Genomic DNA, 19,528 nt, shown 5'->3' with positions numbered 1-19,528 from the left:
AATATGCACTCGATGAGTTTTTGGGCAATTCTGCATGGAACACCAAATCATTTCTTCCATGCGCAGAGGAAATAATTTGGCTTGCTTAGGACTATGAAAGGAACATCAATCTGAAATGCTAAACAAACTGTTACATTAACTCAAATATGCGTAATTGCTAACAATAAAACAAAGTCTATTGCTTTTGTCTTTGATTCCATCTAAATTTACTGGCTATTTCTGTTAGAGTTTTGTAGCAATTTGATGAGTTGTTTAAAATAACAGGCTTTACTTCCTCCTGCTATGAAATAAACTAATTGGGTAGTTGTTTTTTATAACCCACTGTTGATTTTTGCAGGGGGAGGGTCAGTATTCTACAGGCAAGGAATGTTAAAGCATCATCAGAGATGCCCACATTTTCAATAAGAATATATAGTTATAGATCTAAATAAAAGTGAAATATTCATTTTAAATACATTATACTTTTCTAGTTGGGGAAAAAAGATTTTATTTTCCTCAACCCACATAACAGATCATATGCACAATTTCTGGTGACACTACACTCTGTATAACAGAGGATTATAGCCTCTGTTATTAATATTTAATATTAACTTTGAGTTTTCAACTTCTCTTACTTCATGCAGGCTTACTCATGAAGTTAAACAGAACAGTAGAAAGTCAAATAAAACATTTTCTTGACTAATAGAAACGACTAAAAAAGAAAGCATGCAAATATAGCCAGAAACGTAATTTTCACCCTAACACTTATGTCTTAGTAATTCTTATGATTATTCAAAACTTCTTTTAGAATATTATGATAGGATTTTCAGACAGAAGTAAGACCTACCAAGATATCAGTAGGAGAACAGGACATGACTACTTACAAGAAAATACCTAGATAATGTCACAAAGTATTCCACTATAGAAAGTTAGAACACAATATGCAGGCAGATTAGAGGGTTTCAATATTGTCAATCAGCATCTGTGTGACCATTTGAAACCTCATACCCACTATATCTAGTAATTTCAGGCCAGAGTTATGTCCTCTTTTAGAACTCATGCAAGTTTGACAGGGTAAAGATATACATTGTTCTGGATAGGGCCATCAAGTAAATTTTTCAGTTGAAGTAATAAACGGTGTAAATCAAGTATTAAGTATTAACAGTGCACAACACCGATTAAGCCTCTTCGTGAGTGCAGGGAGCTCAGTATCAGGTTTCATATAGCATAGGCATTGTTAACATAGCACTCAGAGTTTAATGCAGCTTGTGCAGAGAGCACATCATAAAACTATTTAGAATTCAAGGGGAAACCCACAATAAATTGCTTGTCGGACCACCACATTTTTAAAGATTTTTAAGGGCTTTAAACACAATACCATAAGTAAATGAAGCACACTGTATAAGTGGAACCATGTATTTTCAGCTCATTAATCATATTTTATTACCTGCCTCCAACTGTTTCCAGCATCAGATGAAATAAACATGCTGATGTCACTTTCGGTAAGTTCTGAGCCTATGTTACCTGGAAAAGCAGAAAATATATAAGTTAAAAAAGAAAACAGTCAAGATTAGGTTTGTCCCTATTAATTTCTATATTTTATCATTGAAACCCATAAATATGCCCAAATCTTTTTTTTTTTTAAACAATTGATGTTTTACTGCACAAATCTTTATAGTACCCAAGGAAACTTGGCATTGTGTTTTCTAAATTGAACATGCATAATGAAAATTATGGGATTCATTTCTTTAAATTTTTATTGTATGAGTTACCCTTCTCTCAAAAGTGCTGGTTTATGACTTCTACATTTGAAATACGAGAACTTACCTATATTTGCACTCATGGGGCGAGGTTTAATATTTCTAATCTGTAGACATTTTGTTATTATCCTAGCAACCTCCTACATTCTCTCAATCAATTCTTAAAAACACCAGCAAGATTCTTGCCCCTTTGACTTGGGATGGTTTATCTGAGAGAGGTTATTTTCCTCCTCCTATAATGAATATATCAAAATTAGGAATACATCTATTTAATGGAAAACATGGAAGGATAAGTATGATCACTGAGTCTGCCAGCTCTTTCATGATGATAGTGTTTTCTCCTTCACCAAATTACGAACTACTTAATACTAACCTAATTCTGTTCTATCACAAATGAAAATGTGGATAAGGTAAAGAGTTTTTTTTCCTTCAGCCTACTCTACTCGATACAATTTCAGAGATGAATCACAATTTGGCTTCCAATAAAGCATCACAAATGTATTACAATATTTCCTCCACTGAAAATACTATCTTCAAATCTAAATATTATTTAAATTGGTAATTGTATCTTTCGGTTCATTGGATTATCAAAGTATGGTATGTTACTGTGAAGAAATTAACACGTATTATAAAGACGTTCTATTTCTTCCTTAACAGAAGCTTTATAACTCCATGTTCCTTAAAGAAAATAAATGCTTCTAAATCTAAGTAGTCATGTAATCTGGAAGTTGGCAGATTTTTTTCTTTTTTGGTTTTGACTGTAATAAAGTCAATTCATGGTGAATGTTAGTGTGGGAAAATATGGATTGTATTTTAAATAAGAGTATTCCTTTTAACGTTTCCATTATTCATGATAATCTTATTGATGAATGGCATTCCTTACAAGCCCAAGGGGGAATTGTCGACCTATTTATTGCAATTGCCATTAGATAGATAGCAGCAACCCGGAAGAATGACTCCTTTGCCTGTGATGCCTGTTGGAACAGCATTTGTTTCAATTGTTAAATTCAGCAAATCAAGTTTGTAAAGTAGATCCTATTCATAAACGTGAGACTGTATGCTGATATGCTCATGAGGCAGGCGAATTGTGCCACCTTTGTAGATTTTTACTTTCTCAAGGTCTTTGTTTCTTGTTTTTTCCATCTCTTTTATAGATATATATGTTCTTCTAACAGCGGTTTTAACTCTCTTAATACAAGCTATACTGTAAAACATTTATGCAAATGTAATTGTTTTACTGTAATACATTTATGCTAACGTTATAGTTTATATTTTGGGAATATTATAGATTTAGCATATTTAGCTCTCCTTAACCATGCAAGCGTGTTAATGCTTTCAGTGTTCTTGGTTCTTTCAATAAAACGTCTTTCAATCTTAAAAGAATAAATGCAACTAAAACCCATATGCTGAGTATTAAGATCAACTTTCTAATCCAGTGTCATAAACTACATAACTTTATTCTGTGTAGGCTCAAAGTTTCAGTTGTCATTGCATTCAATCTTTGCTTTGACTAAGGTAAAGCTTTATTTTATTCATGCTTAAAAACAGATCTTCCTGATTAGGTGTTGTCCCTAAATCGAAAAGTCGACATTTCTTAAAATGTAAATTTCTAAGTGTATTTTCAGAAGGTAATAAAGAAAGACGCACTCAGTATGAACAAGGTCCATAATACTGCATCCTCTCAATGGATTTCTTTCTTTAAAATTCCGGAAGAGGGTAAAAAGAACACCTCAAAAGTTCTTCAATGACACTTCCTGCCAAGCCAAATTGATGCATACTTCATGAAGTGGTGCTCTCAAAAATGGTAACTCCATCTGAATTCAACTTAAAGGGATGTAAGGTGTGGGCAGTAGGTAACGGAAGTTCAGCTTATAACTGTGAACAGTAGCTCTGCACTCACCTTTTTCATTTATAGCCATCCTTCCAGCCAGAGAAAACCACATCTCTCCAGTTGACCACATTTGGCCTTATTTTATCCGCCTTAACATGTGTTACCTATCTTGCATGTAGCCATGGTGGTCAAATACAATACTATGGGTTACACTTTTTTTCATTTTTATTCTGGACTTGTAAAATTGCTATATCAACTTCAATCCTATGATACTTGATACATGGCCTGACAGTAAGTTCAGGAACACGGCATGGGGGTTGCCAGTAACAGTGAGGAGCATTCTAAAGGCAAGAGGAGCCAAAGACACACTTTATCCATGGAGCCTCATCAACCCAGTGGAAGGGATAAATAACAGATGATGAAATAAAGCTACTTTTACAGGGGCTATGCAACCACACACTATAGAGCAAGCGATAGAGGTTCACACATTGCATGTTACTAAATGGTAAGGTATTGCGTTCTTCCTTCTTTGACCGGCAATCTGTTCACTTGCCTTTACTTGGTGCACAGACTTCATGTTTGACAGTTCCATGCCACATCTTTGGAGATATAAAAGAAGTGTCATACAAAGATGAGCTAAATTAGAGACTTCACTTACAAATATTACAAGTTATAGGGGGAAAAGCTGCAGACTTTGTGACACTTACTTTTGTTAAATACAGGAGAAGAGATCTGAAAAAAGTGTGTTCTGCAGCGGAAAAATAAAATCAGACACATAGGGCCCGATTGCGATCTTGGCAGACAGGGTTACTCCGTCACAAATGCAATGGATAGCCCGCCCTCCAAATTATAATCTCTTTGGGTCCTATGGAACTGGTAATATGGGGGACTGGATATCCGTCAAACTTTTGACGGGGTATGCCATCTGCCAAGATCGTAATCAGGCCCATAGCTCCTCAAAAAAAATATGCGACATGTTTCTTCTTATTTTACTGAGAAAAACTCACATATAGACTTCTTGTTGGAGAATTTCCAAGTATTTTCTTTTCTAATGTGAGGTGTGAATGCCATACTTAGCAATGTCTCGTTAATGATAAAATCCATAGCCTTTTAATAGAAAGCCATACCTGATGCCACAATGATGCCAGGTGCTGTATCCCGGCTGGCAATGTTTCCCGAGGTGTATGGGTTCTCTGAGACTTTTAGATGGAGGTGTAAAGAGCAATATGGCTGCAAGATAAAATAAACAGCAATTAAAAGAATAATTATCGACTTAGTCACAAAGTATGACTATTACAAGAATAAAACAGTATAGCTGTGCCGCTTTAAACAAAAAAGTCACAATGTATTAGGAATCTGTTAATACTAGCAAAATGAAGAAAAATACACACAGCACCTAAACTATTAATAGAACTGACATAGAAGGGCCAAAAAACCTAAAATTGTTATCTTTCTCTGTCTGTTGTGCACTGTAGCCGTCTGAAGGTTTTCTGTGTAGAGTTGACTTCAGATGTATTTGAATAACGAATAAATTAATCCGTTGAGGAGCATTGCATACCAATTAAAAAAAGTGCAAAAGGTGCATGTAGCTGGTAAGTGAAAGGTGGGTCATACTCCTGACATCAGAGGCTCCTCCTTTACAACAAAAAAGAAGAAGGAAAGTTCTTTTTACAGCTGCTATTTTTAACCCAAAGATAAGTTGCACCTATTCCCGTCAAGAAGAGGGCGGTCTTCAAATCTAGAATTCAACTTCTTGATGTATCTTGTCATTTGCTGCAGTAACCTGAGTGCATCATATGGGATACCGGTTGGGGAATAAACAGGTTAGCATAGTGTTTCTCATTTCATAAAACTCTGAAAAATTAAATGTTGAGATAGGTAGCACCACCTCCACTCCCAACATCGCCACCGCCATCCCTGACGGATACAACAAGATCCAGAGGAAGGACCGCCACAACCGCCCAGGAGGAGGACTCGCCATCGTACACAAGAGCTCCCTCCTACTCTCCACCTCCAGCACGAGCGACAGCCCGCCCACCACCGAACAACTCCAATTCCAGATCCAGATCCGCTCCAGAACAAGCCTACAAGGCACCTTTGCCTACAGACCTCCCGGACCTCGAACCGCGTTCACCACTACCATCGCTGACCTCATTGCGCCCTACGCCATTGCCTCCATGGACTTCATGCTAATCGGAGACCTCAACTTCCACCTCAACAATCACAACAACCTCAGCGACCCCAACTCCGCCACCCTCTTGGACAACCTAGCCAATCTCGGACTGAAACATCTCGTCACCAAACCCACCCACAAGGTAGGACACACCCTCAACCACATCTTCGCAGAAGGCAGCAACATCCACTTCAGCCACACAACTAGGCCTGGGCGAAAATTTCCGTTCCGCTTGCGGAAGTTGCGAAGTTTGGGCATTTCCGCGTTCCGCGGAGATGTCGAAACTTCCACGATCCACTGCGAAAGCGTAAGTATTTTCTTCTTCACGCTTTCAAAATGCATTCTCGCGTGTGCGGTAGCGACTAACCGGATCCCTGCGTTCGCCGACAAGTTTTCCTATCCGTTCGCGTGCGCCACGAGATGTTGGATTGTTGGTAGCCGGTCGCACTATCCCGCGAGAGTTTGCGATCGCGAACATGTCATTCGACCCGGAACAGGAAATAAGCATCACGAGCAAGATGGCCACGCCCATTAGCGACCGCATGGGCAAGTTAGAGATATATTTCCTTGCGAGCACGCAAAAACACATCGCGAATGGGGGGGAAAAGCAATCTCCGCGTCTTAGCGAAAGTTCCGTGTGCTCGCAGAGATTTAGTGCAATTTCGCGATAATTTGCGTATGGCAACTACGCAAATTACGCCCACCCCTACACACAACCCCCTGGACAGACCACCACTTCCACATCAACAAGCCCATCGCCCCAAACCTGCACACCGCCCGCCGTGAAGAAACTGGAACAAGGCCACTGAGGAGCAGCTCAATTCCACCCTCAACAGAGATGCCCCTTCCACCTCGACCGACGCAAACCTTGCAGCCAAAGAACTCCACAGATGGATCACCAACTGCGCAGACGAACTCGCACCCCTACGTAACCCCGACAGACAGCGCCCCAGGAAGGTCACCTGGTTCACCGGCGACTTCCAGGAAGAAGTACTGACCCATCTCTCAGCTTCCCTTTGCAGCCAAAGTCACCAAGAAGATCGTCAACGCCCAACTGACAAACTTCATTGAAGAGAACGCCATCCTCGACTCCTCCCAGTCTGGATTCCACATTAACCACAGCACCGAGACTGCCCTCCTCGCCTCCACAGACGACACCCGCATGCTCCTCGACCAAGGCCACATTGCAGCTCTTATCCTACTGGACCTCTCCGCAGCCTTCAACACCGTCTCCCATTGCACTCTCGCAGCCAGAATCCAGAGCGCCGGCATACAGAGAACCGCCCTCAACTGGCTCTGCTCCTTCCTCCCTGGCAGAACCCAAAGGATCAGACTCCCCCTTTCCTCTCCAAACCCACAGAGATCAACTGCGGAGTACCCCAAGGATCATCGCTCAGTCCCACGCTCTTCAACATCTACATGGCCCCCTCACCACCATCGTCAGACAGCATGGACTCAGCTTAGTATCCTTTGCCGACGACACCCAGCTCATCCTCTCCCTCACGAAGGACCCCAAAACCACCAGACTCAGCTTCCAAGAAGGAATGAAAGACATTGCAGCTTGGATGAGCAGCAGCTGTCTGAAACCTAACTCGGAGAAGACAGAAGTTCTCGTCCTTGGACCCAACCCTCAGCTTGGGACAGCTCCTGGTGGCCCACTGCCCTTGGCAACCCCATGGACCACACCAGAACCTCGCCATCATACTCAACTCCTCCCTCACCATGACCCGACAGATCAACGCTGTTGCCTCCACTTGCTTCAACACCCTCCGCATTCTCCGCAAGACCTTTAAGTGGATCTCCCCCGAAGCCAGAAAGACCGTCATCTACACACTCACAACAAGCAGACTAGACTATGGAAATGCCCTCTATGCTGCAATCAACAAATCCCTTCTAGGCAAACTTCAGACCATCCAGAACACCGTGGCCAGACTCATCCTCTGCATTCCACAACATGAGCACATCACCCAACACATGCAAGACCTCCACTGGCTTCTCGTCGAGAAGAGAGTAACCTTCAACCTACTCACCCACACCTACAAACCCTGCCACATCACCGGACCCAAATACCTCAACAGAAGAGTCTCCTTCCACACACTCAAGAGGAACCGCCACCTGCCAACCTCGCCATAGCAGAAACCCTGTGCATCCGAAGAACCAGAGAGGGTGGAAAAGCCTTCTCCTACATCGCAACCAAAGCCTGGAACAAGCTCCCAGTCAACATCAGTCACTCCCCTACTCTGCACCCTTTCAGGAAGTGCCTCAAGACCTGGCTTTTCGGCTGAATCGGTGCTGCACCCCCCAGCGCCTTGAGACCCTCACGGGTGAGTAGCGAGCTTTAAACTCCCTGATTGATTGATTGATTGATTGAAAGGAGGAATAATGAGGCTACATCAGCTTCTCCAGTGCAAGCTGTTGTTGAGCTGTCCCACTGGCTACTGTACCTTAGCAGCCTTACCAATAGTTGCCCCATTAGTTAACATTTGCTACTGTATGTACAGTATCACAATCAAGGGTGCTTGGGCCCAAAGGCAAGCAAGGGGACGGGCCCCAATCCCTAGTTTTTGTAGCAGAAAACAGCCACAATCCTTGGTGAAATTGCCCACTTAATGCAATGGGCCCTGATGCCATTGTACCTGATGCACCATTGATACCTAAAGCCCTGTGTATGCACCACGGAAGCCATGTCGGCTGGCCGGTGGAGCCATGTCTACTGCAGCTCTGCTATATAGCATCCTGAGCAGTCACCTTGCATTTGAGGGGACTGATACTGCTGTTGAATAGTTCTGGCCACCATATCCGGTTTCTGCTGTTTAACGGACCCACTTTTGAAGGCTGTGGTGCAGGACTGTTACCACTTCTTATAAAAGTGGTCCACTATCTTTGCTAATGGTTCCCCTCAGACTACCTGTAATCTCATACCATCCCCGGGCAGAATTTCCAATTCGGCGCCTGGAGTGAGGCACAAGCAGAGCGAGGGTAGCGGTGCAGACACAGCATGGGGCATGACAAGTCACGTCAAGAGGCGTCAACCAGTGGAGGAGGACGCAGAGAGACAGACACGGCGGAGGTAGAGGAGAACCGAGTGCTGGAGCTATGAGCAAGGCAAAGCAGCTGATGGACAACATAACGGGAGGAGAGACGCCTGCCCACGAGGAAACTGGAGGAGTGGCCAAAGATCAGTGGGAAGATGCTGACCAAGAGGAAGCAGCAAAGTAACAAGGGATTCCACCTAGAGTCAACGCCAGTCAGTAAACCCACCCGGAGAGGAAGAGGGTGGTGAAACTCCCTCTGCCACGACCCTGGAGGGGCCGTGGCTTACAGCAAGTACCATTCTATAATTTCATCACATTTGGCAGGTGGCGGTTGGGGCAAAAATAACTCTACGCTACACGCTGTCATTCCAACCCCACTTTCACGGTAATTGCACTACCTGTGCCCTGGGTGAAGGTGACGGTGCACATGTCTCCTGTTGATGACAAGCAAATCTGATTATTGTTTGTTTTACCCCGAGGGACACATACAACCCCCCCCCTCCCCCCCCCCTTTCTGATGGAACTCAAAGAAGAAGCAGAGACAACCCCAGCACAGAACCAAGACCTTGTGGCAGGAGAGAGGGACGCTCTGGATGTGCAGTGAATGAACTGACACTTTGGAGACTGTCTACCCCTTGTTGTTACCTCTTTATATCCTCCCCAGGACTACCCCCTGTACTCTGCATGATATAATAGATTCTACTGCTTTCGGACTTAATGTCAAATGTGCCGTAAAACCTGTTTGTACATATGATCGCAGATGAAGCGTGATTTTATGAAGGTCTCTTATGCCTTAACGGAAGAGTTGTCAAATCGGTGTATGTGAGCTCCATGGTTCTAGTCCTCCCATTTTGTGCTAAAACCCTTGAATCTCTCTTTGTTCAAAACCACTTAGGTAAAGATATCCATTTTAAATATTATAATCCAGTGCTGAGATCTAACTATACCTGTTGTTAAAGGCTGTGCACCCGGGTTAAAAGACACAAGCCATATAAGAGGTCCTCTAACTCAGTAGAAATCCTTTAATCACTAGTATAACCTGAGGCAGAAGATGTATAATACTATTAGAACATTCCACTCAATGATGGTAGCTTGTTCTAAAGTAAACAAAAAGAAACCGAATTTTAAATATTGGAATGTTGATACAAAAGGTCTATACCAACCATTATTGGCACTCTGCAACTCTATGGTCGTCAATGGATCTTCCCAATGTTCTAATGTTCTGTGCCACTTGAAGCCAGTGGTGTGGATTTCAGCTTTTTAATACTGATTCTCTGATATAAATATGTTCTTTTAACAGAGCTGCAAATAGAATCAACATGATCCTTCTGTTCCATAATTAAAAAATCTGTCTCAGTTGTGCATGCTAATACTTTGTAGCAGGGGTGTGTGCAAATGGTGAATTCTCTCCTCAGTTCTTAAACTTGAAACCAATTTCAGCAGTACAGTATTGTTGACTTAGAATCTGAAGTGTTACATGTATTTCTTGGGAGCGTGAAAGATGGTCATTCAAGTAAATATGCACTTTTGCACTACTGCTTGCTTTTTATAGGGTTATTGAGGTCCCTAGATTATTTAGTAATATCTAAAATATCCCCATTTGCTTCATGGAACCAATGTATAAGAAAATAATGATTGTAATAATAACATTAATGCTTTTTAAGGGAGTTCTTATGAATTCCTAGATTCTAAATAGTGTCTAGTGTACATGGAGAAAGATGTGTCCCTTTCATTCAAATTAAAGAAATAAAGGGATTGATTTTCAGCCCGAGTATGATCACAGGCAAGAAGCCAAGATTGAAATGGGGACACAAAGAACTGCACTTAAACAGAATAGGCATGAATACGGAGAACTTCCATCAATTAGTAGAACAGCCTTCTTTAAGCAGGGTGCAATAGGGTAGGGAAAGGATAGGCACAGTAGCGAGATATAGTTAATGTAGAATGGTGAGTGAGGTGACAAGACTGTGTGTGGAGGTGAGCGAGTTATATTACTTTGAAGGTGTAGCATAAATATAAATGCGAGCAATAAGTATGACTTATAGCAATGTGAAAGTGGTGCCCGTTGATCCGTCAGAAAGTCTGCATAATCCCTAATGACAGCGGCTCCCCCGTCAGGATTATGATGTCGGTTACTGACAGCCATTCCATGTCAGCCTTTCAAACATGGAAAGGCTGCCAGAAAGCAACATTGGGGGCCCCTAGCAGGGTCCTCTCCCCCCTGTCCCTCAGTATTTGGGCCTGGGGGCACCTATGGTGCGCCCCTAAATATCCCTGCACCATGTGGTGCTTGCCACACGGTGCAGGGATGTTTCAAAACATCACTTTTTCAAAAGAAGCTTTTGCTGCGGTCCTTTTCTACCAACCGCACAAGCTTCCATTGTGAAAAGGATGTTTGCAACCGCCATGTGTGGTCAGAACCACCGACATGCGACATCGTAATAAGGCCCTAAGTTGGATTTGTATACCAAACATATAGAAAGTTTTCCCAAATATAACTTCGCTTTAACAGTAGTTTTTTAAGGGAATGTTAATAATGTAATAATGTTTATTTTAATATTGGTACAGTTTACTGCTGACTGGAGTGTTATTAGGTGGGGTTTGGTAGAATACAGTTGAGGATAGTGTTGAATAGTGCACTATGGTACAATATAGTGCTGTAGAGGACAGTGGAATGAGGTAGACTGTAGTGGCATAAACTGGAATTGCATACAGCAGAGTCTCGTTGAGTGGAGTTACATACAGTGGACTGAAGTAAAAGTAAGTCGGAGACAGTGGAGTTGCTTACACTGCAGGTGCTGTACACAAGAAGAGTGTATAGCACAATGGCATAAACTGGACTACAGTACACTGGAGTGAGATACAGTGGAATAGCATGCATTACAGAGTGGTACCATAAAGTTACATCCTTTCAATAATATAGGGTGAATTGGCTTACACTGGAGTGGCATAGACTGCAGTCTTGTACAGTGTAGGGGCCTATTTTTGTATATTGCATAGTAAAATAGCATACAGTGCAGTGGTGTACAGTGAAGTGTGGGCAAGTGGAGTGGGGTAAACTGGAATACTGTATACTGGAGGGGTGTGGAGTGGAGTGATATACAGTGGCATGGTGTTGAATTGAGCGGTGTACAGTGGATTTCCGTACAGTGAAGTGTGGTACAGTGTACTGGTGTGATGTAAAATTGTGTAAACTAGAGTGGTGGAGATTGGACGTAGAGTAGAGTGGAGTTGTACACAAGGGAATAGTTTACACAGGAGTAGTGCTAACTCAAATAATGTTTAGTGTTGTGGCGGTAAGTCTTGAGATGTAGAGTAGAGTGCTATATAGTGGAATAGGGTATAGTACAGTGTTGTACAGTGTAATAGGGTTAACTGTAGAAGCATAGAGTGTAGTAACATACAGTGAAGTGGTGTTTAGTGTAGTGGGGCACAATGTAATGTGGTAAAGTGTAGTACCTTACAGTGGATTGTGGTAGAGCGCACTGGTGTATACTGCAGTTCAGTACAACGGAGGGTGAAGCGTGTAGTGGCATACAGTGGAATAGTGTAGACTGGAGTTACGTGCAGTGGAATATAATGGAATAGATTGCCATAAAGTGTAGTGGCATACAGTGGAATGGCATATATTGCAGTGTTGTAGAGGGTAATGGCATAAATCTGAATATCATATAGTGGAATAGCGTACAGTGCAGTTGTGTCGAGTGGAGTGTGATACACTAGAGTAGCATAATGTAAAATAGTGTAGACTGGGTAGTGTAAAGTGGAGTGGCATACAGTCGAAAGGTGCACAGTCGAGTAGTCAAATTGCATATAGTGCAGCAGCGTACAGTGGGGTATCATACAATGGAGTGGCATATAGAGGAATTAGTATACTGCAGTGTTGCTGACTGGACTAAGTTTAATTTAGTGGTGTTAAGTCTAGTGACATACAGTCGAGTGGCATGTAGTGGGGTAGCGTAGAGTATAGTGTTGTACAGTAGTATATGGTTAACTGTAGAAGAGTTTACTGCAGTAGCCTACCGTGGAGTGGCATTTAGTGGACTGGTGTAGAATTAATTGTTGTGAAGTCTAATAGCATTCAAAGAATTGCAGCAGAGTGTAGTGGCATAGCCTGCTGTTCAATACAGTGGAGAGGCATACAGTGTAGTGGCATACAGTGAAATAGTGTAAACTGCTGTAGTGTGCCATAAAGTGGGGCAGCGTGCAATAGATAAAGTACAGTGGTGTACAGTGGAGTTGCGCACACTGGAAGAGTGTACAGTTGCGAACCATACTGTATATATGCATAGAGTAAAGTTGCACACACTGGAGTGCAATAGAATAGAGTGGTGAACAGTATAATAGAGTGGAGTACAGTGGATTGACGTTCAGTGCATTAGCATAGAGTGCAGTCGCATGTACGGGAGTGTCGTAAAGTTGAGTGGCATATAGTAATTAGCTTAGAGTCGAGTGGCATAAGGCGAACTGTGATAGATTCGAGTGGCATACATTGGAGTCTTCAAATTCAATAAGGTGCACCTGTAAGGTGTGTTGAAGTATGACAATGTTATGTGGCCAAAATATATATTATAATGTGTAAATGTAACTTTTTGGTAGTAAAATAAATAGTGTAAGGTATGTTAAAATTATAAATTGGATAAAATTTAGTGATATATCGTGCCCTGGTATACCATGGCAATGTCACAGTATACCATAGTGCATGAGACTAAAAAGTGAATATGTGGTTGGTTAATGCCTCTGTTTACTAAAGATATAAGGCAGCCATGTAGTTTTTAAGACAATTTTGCATTGTTCTGCGATTTAGGTCTCACTTTGTTCTGTGTTGCGGTCCTATAGATAGGTAAGTATTAGGTTTTATTGCTGTTCACTACCTATTATTTTATTTGAGAGGCAATAAGTGAACCTTTTTGTTAATAATTTTCAATATATTTTTATAGGCTTAGTTGAGGTACTGTTTTTTTTTAAGTAGCGCTGTCGTTTCCTCTAATTAATGAGCTACTGCGTACATTTTTTGTACATATTTAAATATAGAACATATAGAAAATACACTTCAGCGCACTATTTATAAAAAATAGGGACTTACAGTGTAGTCCTAATTTTTTCGCTTTTATTTGGTATGGATGTACTTCGTATTTTTATTAAAAATATATAGAAACATATATATTTTTCCCTATCTAGTACCACTTTGCTAAAGAGGTTATAGGTATAGGAAAAATACCAAACCTAATACTTACCTATAACTCGCGCACCTCTATACACAATCTTGTCACCTCACTCCCCACACTGCATTAGCTACAACTCGCCACTGTACAATGCACTGTGTTCTAACAAGTCAGGTAATTTCAGATGCTATAGGTGTTGCTAATAATCCAATAATTTCAGTTCCACTAGATTATAGAATACGCAAGATTACAGCTAGTCCATGCAGGAGGGACAAGTTATAGTTAATGTAGTGTGGCTACTGGGTTGACAGGACGGTGAACGGACGTGAGTGAGTTATATTAATTTGAAGGTGCTGCATAAGTATAAATGTGAGCTATAAGTATGACTTATAGTAATGGGAAAGTGGTTCTAAATGCTAAATTCAACAGATAACTGTAACTTTAGAATGACTAATGTTTGTGTAGTTTAAATTTGGTTTCCTACAAATAAGAAATAAAGAAGTGCGTAAGTGGTATGTAAATCATTAATTTAAAAAATAACTATATCTTTAACTTTTCTAATATTTGTATACTTTAGGTTAGGTGATAAAGAACCACAATGCAATACAACACGTTGTAAAACCCTTGTGATAAAGACATGCGTAATAAATGCATGCATGCTAACGACTGATATTCCTACTGGCCAATAGGCAATATGGTAGATCAGTTGTGCTGACATGCCATATATGACTTACCGACTTAATAATATATTGCAGTTTAATTCAGAATTGTGTATGTTACTTTAGCTGCTTGTATACTAGGACAGTGTAAAGAGGCAACGTCCATTTACTTTTACATTTTCAAAAAGGAGAGACTGCAACAGTTGCCTTTTGTGGAAGTGGGAGACTGGCCCTCCTACTGTGAGGAGCAGCCGGTAGACTGCCACTACTTGGCTGCTGTCCACTGTCATCAACAATACCTGCAGTACATTCCATGCCCTACTTCTTGGTTATATCCTGCTAACATACACCTTCTGCTTTCCTCCTCGCCAAGATCAATGAACATGCCCTGCACCATACAATATTTCAGAGATGTAACCAGGGCCCATATGATGTTTATCCACAAATACTGATGATGCATCTAAATCCGGGTTCATGGAGAATATATATATAACAGAAAACTCCTAAGAGACAACTCTATGTAACTGTTACAGTTTTGCAGAAATGTGTCATCTTTGACTGGCAACTATGTTTCATGTGGGTTTAACTCCACCACTGTAGAGAAACCGGGTAGATGTGTCAAGGAAATTGCTAGTGCCTGGTCCTCCTACTAAAAGAAACCTAATGAGCAATTTCCAATAGGGTGTACCTTCTATCAAAAGTTACACCAATTCCAAAAAGTGACGTCATCAGTAACTAATCAAGGCCCTGATAACATGAAAGCCACTAATACCCTTTTTGGTGAAACCTCTTATGCCCCAGAAACCTGAATACAAATCAGGCACAAATTAGGCTCAGCACAAGAGTTTTCCCCCATGATTTTTAACAGATAAAATCTCAAATGTATTTTATGAGTAGATACTATTGTTTAAATAAACATATATATGTGTATTTATTTAGTTTTTAAATTCATATTGTTCAAATTTAATCGAGAAACAGACCAACATCAGTTGACTTATGATTTAATTATGTGCACTTGACATTGGTCAATTTGCTGTGAATGCATAACATGTACAATTGTTTGAATACTTTATTTATTAAAAGGTTTTATATTGTGCAAACCAGTCATGAACACAGGTGACAGATAGGGCTAGACTGACCATTCTGCCAAGCTGGCAGTTTCCCACTGGGCTGCAAGCTAGGTGGCCGCTTTTAGAGTTAGAAGATCTGCCATGAGTCAACTATGTCCCCATTTTTCCATTCTAATGGAATCCTCCTACAGTGTGGGGCTGACTTGGACATTTTTGGAAGGGCTGATTTGGTTTCCAATCGGGAGCTGGTTAAAGAGTGCTTAACAAAATCATTTGTTGCAAAAATATTAGTAAGAGGAAAATAGGTTTGTTCCAGACAAAAGTAATCATTGAATGCATAGTGCCCATGGCAAACAGAATTTTTTTGTGTGAAAGTGATATTATTAGGGTCATGGTTATCTTTGACAGGCCAATATATTTGACTTATGAGAACTTTAGGAAAGACATTATGGAAGAGAAACAATCAGCAACAAACAACTCACTGAATGACTACCAACTCTTTGACACCACTCAGTCTGGTTTCGGACCCAACCACAGCATGGAAACTGCCCTCATTGCCCCCAACAATGGTATCCACATGACTTTAGACAGAGGAGGCATGGCGGCCCTCATCCGCAGTGTTTGACACAGTCGCCCACCCCATCAAATGCTTAAACAATATGCAAATCCAAGGACATGCACTCCGATGATTGTGCTCCTTCCTGATGGGAAGGACACAGTCAATCACCTCAGATGCCCGCGACCTCATCTGCAGAGTTCAACAAGTATTCTCCCTGAGCCTGACCTACTTCAGTGCATACATGATTACTCGACCCAGCATCATCCATTCCCACAACATCAATGTCCTCTTCTGTGCCAAAGACACACAACTTATTCTCTCCCTCACAGACAAGACACTCACCTAACGGATCAAGTTCAGTGTGTGCATGATTGAAATCACACGCTGGTTGAAGATCAACTGTCTGAAGAGAAACACCGACAAGACAGAAATCAGGAAGAGCACGTCACTGTGGGACTACACTTGGTGGCCAACAGAGCTAGGACTGACAGCACACAAAGAACTTTGGGTTTCTCTTTGACATCAAATTTGTCCTCACTGCCCAATTCAATGTCGTTATCGCCTCATGATTCTATACTCAGAAGATGTAGAGGGAGGTTTTCAAATGGCTCCCAATCAGCACCAAGAAAATCGTCACACACACCCTTGTCACAAGCAAGCAGGACTACTGGAACACTCTCTATGTTGGGATCAACCAAAACCTGACCCTCCCATGCCGCACTCACATTACTAAACACTTGAAGGAGCTCCACTGGCTCCTCATACACCAAAAAGGACATATCCAACATCGCATCTATGCTTTCAAGGCACCACCTAGCACAGGCCAAGCGTACCTCAAAAATCCTATCTGCTTTCACAAATCTTCCGGTTGAACAAGTCCACACACCAGCTTGCGCACATCCCAAGCATAAGGAAGACCAAATCTGGCAATCAAGCTTTCTCCTACATCACTCCTAAATCATAGAAAATGACCTGTCACTACGCATAAGAGCAGGCACGTTTATGGAGGATTGGCCAGGCCCTCCCAAGATAGCTCTGTGGTCCACCACAGGCCCTTTTCACAAACAAGAAATGCTATTTTTCTTAACGCAAAATAATCACATAGGCTTTCAGCATCCTATCAAACCCTAATTTTGTAACTTTCATTTATAACACCAATGCCTAGTGCTACTTTAAGTGCCTGCCAACTGGGGTGAGGTCCCAGGGGATGGAATCCATTACTTTGCATGTGTAAACATAAGGGGTACCAGAGACCCACCACTATATCAAGACTGCAAGCTCCTGTCACACAGTAATTAAGAGATGAAAACAATGTTTTATGGCAGAAACAGAGTGAAGGATTTTGCCATTGAAAGGAATTAAGTGAAAATGAGTATACAATTAGAAAATAATTGTAAGTAGTGATTTGTGTTATTTTCATCCTATAGTGACACTATTTTCAACTTATGGTGAGGGCCACTGGAACTGTGTGGCTGTGGAAAACCAAATTATGTCGCAGGGTTGACTATATTTTGCGGCAAGAAAAGGCAAATTACATGACGTAGTGTGACAGATTTTGTGATAGTAATACTTAATTATTTGTTCATTTTTACACGTTAATTCTGTCTTAGCAAATGCTACACCTCGGTAGCACCAGTTAACAAGGAAATACAGCAGTATGTAACTGAAATGTGACTATTCCGAGCTTTGGGATTGGCCCTCCATTGTGCAGCAGCATATCTCACTGTTTTAGCAACTTTTGACCCTTTTAGACTCGAAAAAAATATTTTTTGTTAAAATCTGCAAATTATACAGCAGATGATGGATTATGTGACAAATGTGACAAATCCATTACTATGCGGGATATACCGCTGCATTTGCTATCCCAGGAGCCCTGCTACGGCACTAAATTAAGTTTTGACTCACCTTGAGTGTAAAAACTTGTTGAGTTTCACTAATACAGCACAGATACTGGATGAGAAGGAGCATTGCAAATGACTATTATACAAAGAAGAGCACTGGCAACTATTCCATGGCAGCCCTGGCATCATGTGCTGCAGCTGTTAAGCCTACTTTCAATCTCCCAAGGTACTTGCACAAGGCGGAGCTCACTGATATCATTAACCTACTTTGGGGCTTTGGGACACTGGTGACTGTCCGTTTATTGTCTCTTGCTTAAGGCGGTAGGTTGCATGAAGCAAGGTAATGATGAGCATAATGAGAGATGTTTAGTAGGGGGATGGGTGAGCATGTACTGATTGGGGGAGATAAGAGGTGAGCATAGAAGAGGAATGCGGAAGGGTGAAGGCAGAGGATGACGCATGTGAAGGATGGGAGAAACGAAGGTGGGCACACTGGAGGGTCGTGAGCAAATACATGGTGGTGGAGAGAAGGAGTATGAAGAGACAAGAACAAGAGGGAGGGTGGATGATGGTCAGGGAGGGTGATGGGAATGGGAGACACAGGTGGGAGACAGGAGAATGAGAAATAAGACGAAGCATGCTAAAGTATATATAGGAGAGACGGTATGATTTTCAAGGACTCACATGAGCTGTACATTTTCTTTATGTTGCCGTTAAGATGCATTCTGCTTATAAGAGTGACATCAAAATAACGATTCCAAATTGTAAGTCCCATTGTCGACATCGGAAGCTGCACTCGACACAGTGGGCAGATATGGGCAGAAACAGGCCCACATTTGATGTCTGGTTCACTTGTGTTGCTTAGTTTGCCACCTTTGATCACACTTCGAATTATCTCACTTACTCAGTTCTTTGTAGATCTTGGGCGCTCATGACTATGCACTATACGATAGAGGCCTTGGTGCTGCCAATTTTTAAAATGTGGAGAGCTACCAGTGAATAACAGATACAGGGAAGCAGAAGGGCCAGGCCTGATTATGCCCATCCTTGCACCCACACGAGCACACGCACAACCCTCATTCTTTACATACACAAAATCATTAACACAAAGGCAACAGCAGTGAAGGGGACGCTGACTCAAGAGGGTAAGGTGGAGAGTCCATGGAGAGGTAGAGGGAGGGGAAGGAGAAGCAGAGAAATGGAAGGGTAATAGAGAAGAGGCTGTGCGAGGATAGTGAGAAAAAAGAAGGAGGATGGTGAGGGGCAGAGAAAGAGGGCAAGTTAGAAAGATAGGAGGATGAACAAGAGTAAGGGGAGGGTGAGGATTGGAACAGAGAGAAGGGTGAGGAAGTGAGAGAATTGTGAGGTGGAGAGAAATGAGTGAGGTGTGAGTAAGCTGATGCACAGTGAGAGGATTGCGAGCTCGAGAGGAAGCAGGATAAGGGGGAAAGAGAGG

General features: G+C 41.8%; 1 protein-coding gene across 2 annotated transcripts in view; it reads right to left on the bottom strand.

Annotated features, from left to right (window-relative positions):
- The window catches only part of LOC146867033 (VPS10 domain-containing receptor SorCS1-like), a 3,068,338-nt gene that overhangs the window by 684,870 nt on the left and 2,363,940 nt on the right, over nt 1-19,528 (bottom strand). For both annotated transcript variants that reach the window (XM_085603449.1, XM_085603451.1), the window contains exons 11-12: nt 4,698-4,800; nt 1,427-1,503 (exon numbers count right to left, since the gene is read on the bottom strand). In XM_085603449.1, coding sequence (XP_085459575.1) covers nt 1,427-1,503; nt 4,698-4,800 — 180 coding nt within the window. The remainder of the gene's footprint in view (nt 1-1,426; nt 1,504-4,697; nt 4,801-19,528) is intronic.

Source organism: Triturus cristatus, chromosome 1_2 (genome assembly GCF_964204655.1).
Source record: "Triturus cristatus chromosome 1_2, aTriCri1.1, whole genome shotgun sequence".
Classification (NCBI taxonomy): domain Eukaryota; kingdom Metazoa; phylum Chordata; class Amphibia; order Caudata; family Salamandridae; genus Triturus; species Triturus cristatus.
The sequence above is the reverse complement of the archived record's forward strand: the minus strand, read 5'-3'. Positions and strand labels throughout refer to the sequence as shown.